Source organism: the organism of the source record quoted next, unplaced genomic scaffold, assembly GCF_019419815.1.
Source record: "Pyrus x bretschneideri cultivar Hongxiangsu unplaced genomic scaffold, Pyrus_bretschneideri_v1 Contig15, whole genome shotgun sequence".
NCBI classification, from domain to species: Eukaryota; Viridiplantae; Streptophyta; class Magnoliopsida; order Rosales; family Rosaceae; genus Pyrus; species Pyrus x bretschneideri.
Genome location: NW_025999446.1, coordinates 4,117,981 through 4,130,295, shown reverse-complemented (window position 1 = coordinate 4,130,295; position 12,315 = coordinate 4,117,981). Strand labels below are relative to the sequence as shown.

At 37.7% G+C, this 12,315-nt stretch overlaps 1 protein-coding gene across 3 annotated transcripts; it reads left to right on the top strand.

The window, feature by feature from the left end:
• Positions 1 to 242: 242 nt before the first annotated feature.
• Positions 243 to 12,111, top strand: LOC103931136 (plasma membrane ATPase 4). 3 transcript variants are annotated; one of them, XM_048580378.1, is made up of 17 exons: positions 243 to 365; positions 507 to 601; positions 2,682 to 2,801; positions 2,927 to 3,163; positions 3,256 to 4,017; positions 4,112 to 4,234; positions 4,326 to 4,430; positions 4,515 to 4,659; positions 4,786 to 4,950; positions 5,293 to 5,531; positions 5,630 to 5,662; positions 5,750 to 5,831; positions 5,922 to 6,082; positions 6,195 to 6,368; positions 6,631 to 6,813; positions 11,402 to 11,565; positions 11,745 to 12,111. In XM_048580378.1, exons 2-17 carry the CDS (start codon positions 545 to 547, stop codon positions 11,839 to 11,841), a joined length of 2,847 nt encoding a protein of 948 aa, XP_048436335.1. In that variant the 5' UTR covers positions 243 to 365; positions 507 to 544; the 3' UTR covers positions 11,842 to 12,111. The 3 variants fall into 3 exon arrangements, with proteins under 3 accessions (XP_048436335.1, XP_048436333.1, XP_048436334.1); XM_048580376.1 differs by lacking the exons at positions 11,402 to 11,565; positions 11,745 to 12,111 and adding exons at positions 6,910 to 7,091; positions 7,226 to 7,675; XM_048580377.1 differs by lacking the exons at positions 11,402 to 11,565; positions 11,745 to 12,111 and adding exons at positions 6,910 to 7,091; positions 7,226 to 7,675 and having other exon boundaries at positions 290 to 346; positions 506 to 601.
• Positions 12,112 to 12,315: the final 204 nt, after the last annotated feature.

Genomic DNA, 12,315 nt, shown 5'->3' with positions numbered 1-12,315 from the left:
GTTTGAAGTGTAAAAATTTTAACAATTTCCAATTGAAAAATATGTATAAGTATATAAGATATTTTAAAATTTTCCTGAAAAAATAAAACAGAGAAAATGACCGTCACGGATTCCCACCACTTCCACGCGCCGCATTGCGCAAAAGGGTGGCAAAGTCAAAAACGCTTACAGTTGGGCCCCAAGTGGGCCCTCACCCCCTCCCAAAGTCAGGTCTATATAAATCAAACCAGTGTCGACTCTTTTCTCCTTCATTCATTCATTCGCTTCCGCCGTTTCACCCGACCCGGAGGCTCCGATACCCGAAAACCCGATTCCCACAATCCTTCATCCTCTGTAGACTTTTCATCCTCTGTAGACTTTTCATGGTGGGTGTTCGTTCGTCTTCTTCTCTCACTATGGCTCTCTCCCTCTAGATTCTAGGCCTTTATTTTTTCACACTATATATAGTCCCCCTCCTTTATCCAAATTTTTTGCTCAAAAACTAATCAAGCGCTCTCTGTCTGCAGCTCTGAGCTCCTCCGAGCTCCCCCGCTACTCCCCCACCATGGCCGGCGATAAGGCCATCAGCCTCGAAGAGATAAAAAACGAGTCCGTCGATCTGGTATATACAAATATCTATATGCTTTCCTTTTCTCTGTTGAGCTCTGCTGCATGTGTTTGGTTCCCGGGAAAAAAATGACTAAAAAGGGTTACAGAGAAAAATTACTCAAACAAAAATTGATCTACTTGAAATTTTAGAGATTTCTGTATCAGTATCGTCAGTTCATCTCACTCACTTTGAAGATTTTTATAATTTTTTTTTTCTTTCGCGAAAAAAATTAATTTACAATTAATTTGTTGCTTTTTCTTAATATTTTCTCGGTGCTTTACTTTTATTTTATTATTTTCGCTAATTTTCTCACCTACCAAACGGTTGTTGATATTTTAAGCAGGAGATTTCGCTCCCTCGTTGCGATTCTTCAAAAATTAAATAAAAAAAATAAAAACTAATAAATCATCTTTTTTTTTCGTGGTTGATCGGCGGCGGGACGTTTCAGTTTTTTTGAGTCTGTCATTTCGGCGATGATCATAGAGAGGCTACACACGAAAAACCTTTTCAGGCCATCCGAATCGTTGGGGCCGTTTGTCCTCGCCTTCTGGTGGGCCCAGATCCCAGAACGAACGGCCCAGATGCTTCCCTACCATGGCTTCTGCTTCAAGCACTTTTTATTTTTAAAAAAAGATTGCAGTTTTGTTTTTGTTTTCGAAAATGTTTTTAAAAAATTTGTATGGTCTGCGCTTTTCCGAAATCACATGAAATCAGCGGCTTGACAAACGCAACGCTGCTTTACCAGAGAACATGGCTGACAACCGAATATTAGTTTACCCTCACACCCCCTATTGGACTCGTGTCCGTCATGTGTCCTATTGAATGCGTGTTCGTCACGCACCTTTTTATTGGGCGATTCTTAAGTGGTTTTATATAAAAGAAAATAATATCTTTTTGATTTGGAAATTAATTTATTGATTGAATTATTCTATCTGATGACCTGTGTTGATGATTTTATTTATTTTATTGTATACGGTTGTATTTTATTAGCTTTCTTGTTTTGGGATTTGGACGTTTTGAGTTCCTTCCTTTTCATTTAGTTTGAGATTCGAACTGTTAAAATTTGATTCAACGATTACAAATAGGAGATCTTTTTAAAAGTGATAATCAAATTCTAATGATCCGGATTCCGAATTAGGTGGATTTTGTGGAAAGAGATTTGGAGAGGATCCCTAACCCCTTGTACTACATATATGCTTGGATCTTTCATTTATATATTTCTAACTTTTTTATTTGGTCAAACATTAAATTTCTATTGAATGCCTAAATTGTTTAGTAAATGATAATCTCACATCATTTTTCTCCAATAGGGAAAAAAAAAAAAAAAACAAACGACACGATTAAGCATGAGGATAATATTTAGGTGCCCACTCTATGTATTCATTTTCTGATTTGGTCTAATAAAAAATATAATTGTATTCCTTATTTTTTAAATCCAAAAAAAATTAAATAACATGCATTATCCTTAAATATAGGCGCGTAGATACTAAACAAAGTGTGTTGTTGATATGCATGATTGTCACGTATCCCATGGTCTTATTTGGTTTAAGCTAGATAAGGTCAAAAGTGTGTTGGTAAGCAGTTGAAATATCATTTGTAAGTATTTAATTATTTTAATTCACTATGTCTTGAAGTCAACAAGGGAGACAGAAATGTTTGACTTTTTGTCTATGAAATCAATTGTCATCTGTTATCTATTTACCGAAGAAAAATCTTAAAATATCATGAACTGTTTGTTTACTATGGTGCAGTGGTGAATTCTTACATTTAAGTTTTTAGCTTGAAATAATTGTATGCGTGTAGCACCGAACTTAATCATGACAAATGCGGTTTAAATATCATGTCGGGTTGGCTTTAAAAGAAATGTTTCTATAATTGTATGCGTGAAACTGCTTATATCGGTGCTGCATACAAACAATTCAGAATAATTTTGAAATGGAAATGTTTATATTATAGGAATTTTCTGAAAGTTTCATGTAAAGAAAATAGGTATTGTTTGAATTTCGTATTGCAGAAAACAGTTGGTTGCATGCAGTTACCCCTAAGAAGTGAAACTGTTCGTTCATGTGTATTTGTTCATTTTTGTTAACAGGAACGGATTCCGGTAGAGGAAGTCTTTGAGCAGCTGAAATGTACAAGAGAAGGTCTGACTGGAGAAGAAGGAGCCAACAGGCTTCAAGTCTTTGGACCAAACAAACTAGAAGAGAAAAAGGTCTGTTAAAATTTCTGACATATTGAAATCTTTTGTTCCTCCTCTGTTTTTTATTTTTTTATTTTTTATTTTATTTTATTTTTTTTATGGTGTGACATGATGATGATTTCGTCTTCTGTAAACAGGAGAGCAAACTGCTCAAGTTCTTGGGATTTATGTGGAATCCTTTGTCATGGGTCATGGAAGCTGCTGCTCTGATGGCTATTGTCTTGGCAAATGGTGATGGAAGGCCTCCTGATTGGCAGGACTTTGTTGGCATTGTTGTTCTTCTGGTCATTAACTCTACTATCAGTTTCATCGAAGAAAACAACGCTGGTAATGCTGCTGCAGCCCTTATGGCCGGTCTAGCTCCCAAGACTAAGGTGATGAAATAAAATTGTTGAACAATGCTTCTATTGTTACTGCAAATATTCTTTTGAAGATTTGCTTATTTTTTTATCATTACCTGATGTAGGTTCTTAGAGATGGTCGATGGACTGAGCAAGATGCTTCAATTTTGGTGCCTGGAGACATAATCAGTATCAAATTGGGAGATATTGTTCCTGCTGATGCCCGCCTTCTCGAGGGTGATCCTCTGAAAATTGATCAATCTGCCCTTACTGGCGAGTCCCTTCCAGTTACTAAGAATCCTTCGGATGAAGTGTTTTCTGGCTCAACATGTAAACAGGGAGAAATTGAAGCAGTTGTTATTGCTACTGGTGTGCACACCTTCTTTGGCAAGGCTGCACATCTGGTGGACAACACCAATCAAGTTGGGCACTTCCAGAAAGTTCTCACTGCCATCGGGAACTTCTGCATTTGTTCAATTGCTGTGGGGATACTAATTGAGATAATAGTAATGTACCCAATACAGAAGCGCAAGTACAGGCAAGGGATTGATAATTTGCTGGTTCTCTTGATTGGAGGAATCCCAATTGCCATGCCAACTGTTTTATCAGTCACCATGGCTATTGGCTCCCACAGGCTTGCTCAGCAGGGAGCTATCACCAAGAGAATGACTGCCATTGAGGAAATGGCTGGCATGGACGTCCTCTGCAGTGACAAGACTGGGACTTTGACCCTGAACAAGCTCTCAGTTGATAGAAATCTGATTGAAGTGTTTGCCAAGGGTGTGGAGAAAGAGCATGTTATGCTTCTTGCAGCAAGGGCTTCTAGGACTGAAAATCAGGATGCTATTGATGCTGCAATTGTAGGAATGCTTGCTGATCCTAAGGAGGTAGTTGGTCTCTCGCTTTTCTTTTGTATATCATTACTTTGTGGTCCAAGCGTTAATAATTCTAATTTTAGGTGTCATATAATAATTTGGGCAGGCACGAGCTGGTATAAGAGAAGTCCATTTCCTACCATTCAACCCCGTAGACAAGAGGACTGCTCTGACCTACATCGATTCCGATGGAAATTGGCATCGCGCTAGTAAAGGTGCCCCTGAGCAGGTAACCTTGTCTTAAGTCAATTCTAGGCATTGATTTGGGGAAGAAATATTCCTCCCCAGACATAACAAATGCAGATATTTCTTATCCTCAGATATTAACCCTATGCAACTGCAAGGAAGATTTCAAGAAAAAGGTGCATGGGGTGATTGATAAGTTTGCTGAACGTGGACTTCGTTCTCTGGGTGTTGCAAGACAGGTTTGTAAGAAAAACCTTTATCATATGCTTATTGCTGTGTAAACTGACTTTCTGATATCATTTCTGTCCTTGATTTATCTCCAGCAAGTACCAGAAAAAACAAAAGAGAGTCCAGGGACACCATGGCAGTTTGTTGGTTTATTGCCGTTATTTGATCCTCCCAGGCATGACAGTGCAGAAACAATTCGCAGGGCACTCAATCTTGGTGTGAATGTGAAGATGATTACAGGTAAGCTCATTTTCCCTTAAAACCGTGTATTACACAGTGGCTACATGTAATCCCTCCTATTTTTCTCCTGCCCGGGGAATTTCGATGCTCTATTCAGTCAGTATAATTTGTGCTCCTATTGTGTAGGGGATCAGCTTGCCATTGGCAAGGAAACTGGAAGGAGGCTTGGTATGGGAACAAACATGTACCCATCCTCCGCATTGCTTGGCCAAGACAAGGATGCAGCCATAGCTTCCCTCCCCGTGGACGAGTTGATTGAGAAGGCTGATGGATTTGCTGGAGTATTTCCTGGTGGGTTCTACCGGAGTTTCTTTGTTCTTTCCACTTTCTAATTAAACATGCAAACTCTTTAATGAGAAGTTATAAACCTCACATTTCTTGGTAGTAGTTTGCATTTCCAAATCAATTGTTATTGGTTTAAATTCAGCCTAGACTCATGATTGCTCATAGCATGAAAGTTATTGGGCATGTTGCTCTGCCTTCAGTGCTTGTTTGGCGATACTATCACAATTGTCCACCTTTTAATTTGATTTTTTTGTTTCATATTAATTAAATGTGCATGGTTTGTGAATGTTGTTAACTTGATATTGAGTCATTGACCATTGTTCTGACACGTCTTTTTTAATATAATAGAACACAAATATGAAATTGTAAAGAGGCTGCAAGAGAGGAAGCACATCTGTGGAATGACTGGAGATGGTGTCAATGACGCTCCAGCTTTGAAAAAAGCAGATATTGGTATTGCCGTAGCTGATGCTACTGATGCTGCAAGAGGTGCTTCAGATATTGTTCTCACTGAACCAGGGCTAAGTGTGATCATAAGTGCAGTACTGACAAGCAGAGCCATATTCCAGAGGATGAAGAACTATACTGTAAGTTACTTTTATGTTCATTGAGAGGAGCTGTAGATGGTCCATAAATAATTTGTTAATCTTCTCAGGTCATTCTAATTCGTTTGTTCTATTTGCAGATCTATGCTGTTTCAATTACAATACGTATAGTGGTAAGTGAAGCAATGATCGGTATTTAGATGTTAGAGTTTTCCTATTTTTGGTTGTGGTTTGTTCTCATGTTGCTAAGTTATATGCAGTTTGGATTTATGTTAATTGCTTTGATATGGAAGTTTGACTTTGCACCCTTCATGGTATTGATCATCGCCATCCTAAATGACGGTAAGATTATCCACCTATCTGTTTGTATCAGTTACCATTAGAACACCATAGTTTTAAACGAGTCTGACTTTGTTTTTATGAATCTGCTAGGAACTATCATGACAATCTCAAAGGATCGAGTGAAGCCATCTCCACAGCCAGACAGCTGGAAACTGAGGGAGATCTTTGCTACTGGCATTGTCCTTGGAGGTTACTTGGCACTAATGACAGTAGTGTTCTTCTGGCTTATGAATGATACCGACTTCTTCTCGGTAGGAATATATAGTTCTTTGTTTTCCATTAATACATAAGCTATTTAGGTCACAGTTATTTTGGCAAATATGTTCATTCTTCTGATTTTATTTAATTATTTTCATAATGCAGGAAAAGTTTCATGTGAGATCTTTGAGGGATAGGCCTGAGCAAATGATGGCAGCGTTGTACTTACAAGTGAGTATTGTGAGCCAAGCCCTTATTTTCGTCACAAGGTCTCGTAGCTGGTCTTTTGTTGAACGCCCTGGACTTCTCTTACTTGGAGCTTTCATGGTTGCTCAACTGGTAAGCATTTTTGCCAACCGAGTACCTTTACAATTTTACCTAATTGCTCTACTGGATGTGTTGAAGTTTTATAATTTGTAGTAATTTTCACTAATGTTAAGGTGATTAATCTAGAAATTTGTACATTTCAAAGCAAGAATTTTACTCTGTTAGCAAGCTTAAAAACCTGTTTGATGCTTCAATTGGTTGCACTGGTACGCGTAAGACAAAATAATTTCCCTTTTATTTTTATTTTATAATAACTCACTCCGCAAAATGGCAGGTTGCAACTCTCATAGCAGTCTATGCAAACTGGGGTTTTGCACGGATAAAGGGAGCTGGCTGGGGGTGGGCTGGTGTCATCTGGCTTTACAGTGTAGTGACATATTTCCCTCTTGACTTTCTTAAATTCGCAATCCGATACATTCAAAGCGGAAAAGCGTGGAATAATCTTTTGGAGAACAAGGTATATTGCTTTCTGCTACATTATAAGCGCTACTCGGCATTATAAGTTAGATTCATGTTTCTTGCCACAATTTACCTTATTGTGTCTTCCCACCAGACTGCCTTCACTACAAAGAAAGATTATGGAAAAGAGGAGAGAGAAGCACAGTGGGCTGCAGCGCAGAGGACCCTTCACGGTCTTCAGCCACCTGAAACGAACAACCTTTTCAATGAGAAGAACAGTTATAGGGAGCTTTCCGAGATTGCAGAACAAGCGAAGCGGAGGGCTGAGGTTGCAAGGTAAGGACCAATTGCACTCGTACATAGATAAAGAAACATGCTTGTCTCAGTAGTGATGTCTGCCGGTTCTGTTTCTTGTTTCTGGGAAAATGCTTCGTCTTGCATTGTTTAAGAGCTTTTTATTTTGGTTGCAGGCTTCGTGAGTTGCATACGCTGAAGGGTCATGTTGAGTCAGTTGTGAAGCTGAAAGGACTTGACATCGATACAATTCAACAGCATTATACAGTTTGATGAGCTTTTCAGAAGGTAAACACAGAGAGAGAGAGGCTTGAGCTTGTACCTTGAAGAGCGAGTAGCCAAAATTAATGACGATGATGATGAAGCGCGTAGCAATAACCTTGTGTCTTTAGATTAGGTTACAACTAGTTTACTTTTGATGTTAAATTTGGCCAGAGGATTATCCTCTTTTGTAGCCAAATAACTTGAAGTTTACAGTATGGTTGTTTTTACTCAAATATCGGCTTTTCAATGTGAAAGCTGCTGCGTATGCTATTGCATTATTATTGTACAGAGTAGGAGAATACAAAACAAGTAATAAGGAAGCATTCGATATGAAATTTGCAAAATTCGTGTTGGAATTTTTACGTTAGGTTTTAATGAAAGATGAGTTTTATTCTAAATTATTGCAGCTGTCTTACTGTGTATGCAAAAATCTAATTCACAGCAATACAATCATGCCTAATCTCATCTGACTTTCCAGTCTTAACTCCAATTCGTCCAAGCTTAGTCGTTTCCGTGACGCTCTGGAACAAAAATATGTACTAAAAGTATTTACCTCGAGTTCTGGGCGTGAGGTATATATTATTTTGTTTGAATATAGGGCAGCCCAAGAAAGGATTTAAAAAATAGTAACAATTTCAAAAAGAGGAGTGGAGATGACAAAACAAGAGTAATTATAGCAATGGTCCCTCAACTTTAATCAAATTAGAGTAATGGTCTTTTAATTAAAAATCCTACATCATTGGTCCCTCAACTCATCGAAATGTGTAGCTATGATTCTTCGTCAACTTCGATTGAATTTTGTCAAAACAAGTTATGTTGGAAAGAGCATTGCTACAATTGGGTTAAAGATGAGGGACAAGTGCTCCAATTGGGTTAAAGTTGAGGGACCATTGCTCCAGTTGGATTAAAGTTAAAGGACCAATAGTAATGAATTTTTAGTTGAGGAACCATAGTTGCACGTTTTGATGAGTTGAGGGACCAATGGTAATGAATTTTTAGTTGAGCGACCATTGCTCCAATTGAGTTAAAGTTAAGGGGAAATTTGAAAAAATAACCAAAATTTGATCCCGCTATAGAATTATAACGACCTTTTTAAGTTGTTGATAATTATAACCAAAAGTTGAATGAAAATACGAATATACCCTTAATTACTAAAATCCTCCTCCTTTGCTATTTTAACGGTTTAAGAACTAGCAGTGCTAGCTTCAGTTTTTCCACAATCCTTGCATCCCCAAATTCCATCTGTGTTTCTCTTCCCAGCATACTTGCCACACAATTCATGCACTATTTGATCAATATTAAACACTAATGCATGAATACCTTTCTTTATCTTTTCCTCCCCTGGGTCTTGCATCTTCCAATGCAACTTGCTAAAACCATGCCTTTTGTATTCTTCAATTCGTTAAAAAAAAAAAAAAATGCCAGATCCATACCTTTTACATTCTTGGTCCATAAAAGGAACAAATTAATTAACTTGCAATTCATACAATTAAATAAAATCAGAACAATAAACCCGTTAATTTTTTCTTAGAAAAACACCAAATAAGCTTTAGATGTAATCAGATTTGTTTTGAAAAAAAAAAAAACATTAAAAACAAAATAAGAGAGACATTCGAGAAACCCAGCATAGAAGGTCGATTCCAAAGAGTGGGTGTTTGAGAGTGATGCACTTTGATGTTCCACTGCTACCCAAGAAACCTAACAACAAATTTAAGATCAACACAAAAACCAGCAATTATGCGTTTGATGTAGTAATCACTTGGTTCAATTGCCTCTGAGTAAAGAGAAGTGTGGTGGTAGTGTTTCACCAATTGGAATAGAGATGAAGAGTTAAAGAAACAAACGCTAGAGCTCCTGAGGTAGGAGAAGAAGAGAGAATTTTGACATACGGGTAATTAAGTATTTTTAACTTCAATTTTGGCTAGTTTTATAAGAATTAGAAAATATAGGCTATATTTCATTGGATGGTTCTCAAAATGGTATATTTTCAAATTTCTCAAAGTTAAGGGACCATTGCTACAATACAAATATAAGCAAATGTTTAATATGTGTAGAAATATGACTTTTTTATTAATTTATACAAAACACTATAATATATGTAGAGTCATATCAATCCCTCTTCCTATTTAGATAGGAAATCCTACACAAGTTACAATTAGAATTACATTTCTATAATACATGCAATAATCACGGAGATGATTCCTAAGTAATTAACTCTAATTTAACAATATGTACAACGAAGCAATTCATCTCTTATCCAAACACTAATATCTGATTTTTCGTGTGGACATCAATTTTGTCATATCGTCTATCTTTCCAATTAATCGACACAAATTTCTCACTTAGGTTTTAGATTTCAGTCACCAAACACTTTGAGAGTTCAATCATAAAACATAAGCTTCTAGAATCTCTTAATACCCTAAAAGAAGCAGTTATGTCTAAGATTAGGTCAAAAATTGAAAGAAAAAAAAAAATTATGAAAACATGAGTCGAGGGAAGCTAAGACGCAACTTTCATTCTACAATGTGACAAACTGAATGACTGAACTTGAATGAAATTTTAACATTAACGTCCGGATAAGAAAATATTTTGTATAACAAGGATTATCATAACAGTTGAGAGGTGAGATCAATATAAGCTTGTATGTATATCCGGGCCGATGCATCGTATGCCAATCCCCAATTTAAGTTGTGAACTTTGAGACCCTCAGAAGGACATGTCGTCCAAAATATCAGTCACGACTCCAAGTTAAAACGACAATCAGTGAGTCAGTTTCCCACAGTCAGCAGTACGAAGCCTAGACAGCGAGGGAACAAATGGCAGCTGTGTCTTTTAGGTAGCTACTGCAGCTGCACAAGGACGTGCCAAAAGCCGCCCGGTTCAACGCCGAAGGTTTGGGCTTCGCCGTTAATGTCTGCACTATTCGATGGGGGGAGCTACAGTTGGGCACACCAGATCGGTGCTCGATGCAATCCCCCAAGTAACCCTCTCTCTCTCTCTCTCTCTCTCTCTCTCTCTCCCCCTCCCTCTCGATTTTCTCTGAGATTGGGTGCTCGATCCACACCAGATGTTTGATGATTTGTCTAAACCAGATTTTTACACATCCTTTGCGACAAATTATACTGCTTGTTCTTGTTTTTCGTAAATTGAAAGCGTAAAACTTTGAATTTCTTGGGTTTTTTCGATTTTATGATTCTTTCTAGTTTTTGGTAATATGGTTTTAGTTGAGCAGTATTTGGATTTAAGCTTTGTGTTTAGAGTGAAATTGGGATCTGCTAATGATTAAAGTTTGACTGGGATCTTGCGATGCAGAATGGAAAGTCTTCACTTTTGTTCTTAACAGTGCCAGACATTAATCGAATTTGTGGTCGACATGATACATACAATGATAATGAGCAAGGTTATACATATACATTCGAATAGACAAATTGACGAAATCAAATTTGCTCTTGTTTTAGCCTAGTAATCATGTACCCAGTACCTACTCTATCGCAAAACAACAAGGGCTATAGCAGCTCCCCCTTTGTTGTTGCATTAGGAAGAGTTTGTGGGAAATTCAACACTGCATAACAAGAGCATGTGCTGCTGGATAGACAGACATGCACCCGGATGTGTTGAAGTTTTATAATTTGTAGTAATTTCCAATAATGTTAAGGTGATTAATCTAGAAATTTGTACATTTTCAAAGTAAGAATGTGACTCTGTTAGCGAGCTTAAAAACCTGTTTGATGTTTCAATTGGTTGCTCTGGTACGTGTATGAAGAAATAATATTCCCTTTTTTTCTTATAATAACTCTTTCCGCAAAATGGCAGGTTGCAACTCTCATAGCAGTCTATGCAAACTGGTGTTTTTCACGGATAAAAGGAGCTGGCTGGGGGTGGGCTGGTGTCATCTGGCTTCACAGTATAGTGACATATGTCCCTCTTGACTTTCTTAAATTCGCAATGCGAGCAGAAAAGCGTGGAATAATCTTTTGGAGAATAAGGTATGTTGCATTCTGCGCTACTCAACAATGTAAGTTAGATTGATGTTTCTTGCCACAATTTTCCTTATTGTGTCTTCCCACCATATTGCCTTCACTACAAAGAAAGATTATGGGAAAGAGGAGAGAGAAGCACAGTGGGCTGCAGCACAGAGGACCCTTCACGGTCTTCAGCCACCTGAAACGAACAACCTTTTCAATGAGAAGAACAGTTACAGGGAGCTTTCCGAGATTGCAGAACAAGCCAAGCAGAGGGCTGAGGTTGCAAGGTAAAGGACCATTTGCACTCATACATAGATATAGAATCATGCTTGTCTCCGTAACAATGTCTGCCGGTTCTGTTTCTTGTTTCCTGGAAAATGCTTCATCTTGCATTGTTTTCCTTTGCTGGTTGGACTTGTTCCACGTGAGAATTGAGTTCTAAAAGAGCTTTTCGTTTTTGTTGCAGGCTTCGGGAGTTGCATATGCTGAAGGGTCATGTTGAGTCAGTTGTGAAGCTGAAAGGACTTGACATCGATACAATTCAACAACATTATACAGTTTGATGAGCCTTTCAAAAGGGAAACACAGAGAGAGACTTAAGTTTGTACCTTGAAGTGAAGAGCGAGTAGCAAAAATTAATGACGATGATGATGAAGCGCTTGGCAATAACCTTGTGTCTTTAGATTAGGTTGCAACTAGTTTACTTTTGATGTTAAATTTGGGCAGAGGATTATCCTCTTTTGTAGCCAAATAACATGAAGTTTACAGTTTGGTTGTTTTTACTCACATGTCGGCTTTTCAATGTGAAAGCTGCTGCGTATGCTTTTGCATTATTTCCTGTACAGAGTAGGATACTACAAAACAAGTAACAAGGAAGGATCCAATATGAAATTTGCAAAACTCGTGTTGGAATTTCTACGTTAGGTTCTCAAGAAAGACGAGTTTGATACTAAATTATTGTAGCTGTATTATTGTATACGCAATAATCTAATTCATATCAATACAATCATGTTTAATCTCACCAGCTTCCCAGTCTT

Coding starts and splice junctions, on each gene's coding strand:
- LOC103931136 (XM_048580376.1), top strand. CDS start 545: ATGGCCGGCGATAAGGCCATCAGCCTCGAAGAGATAAAAAACGAGTCC. Junction 602..2,681: donor AAAACGAGTCCGTCGATCTG/GTATATACAAAT, acceptor TTTTGTTAACAG/GAACGGATTCCGGTAGAGGA. Junction 6,814..6,909: donor ATAATCTTTTGGAGAACAAG/GTATATTGCTTT, acceptor TCTTCCCACCAG/ACTGCCTTCACTACAAAGAA.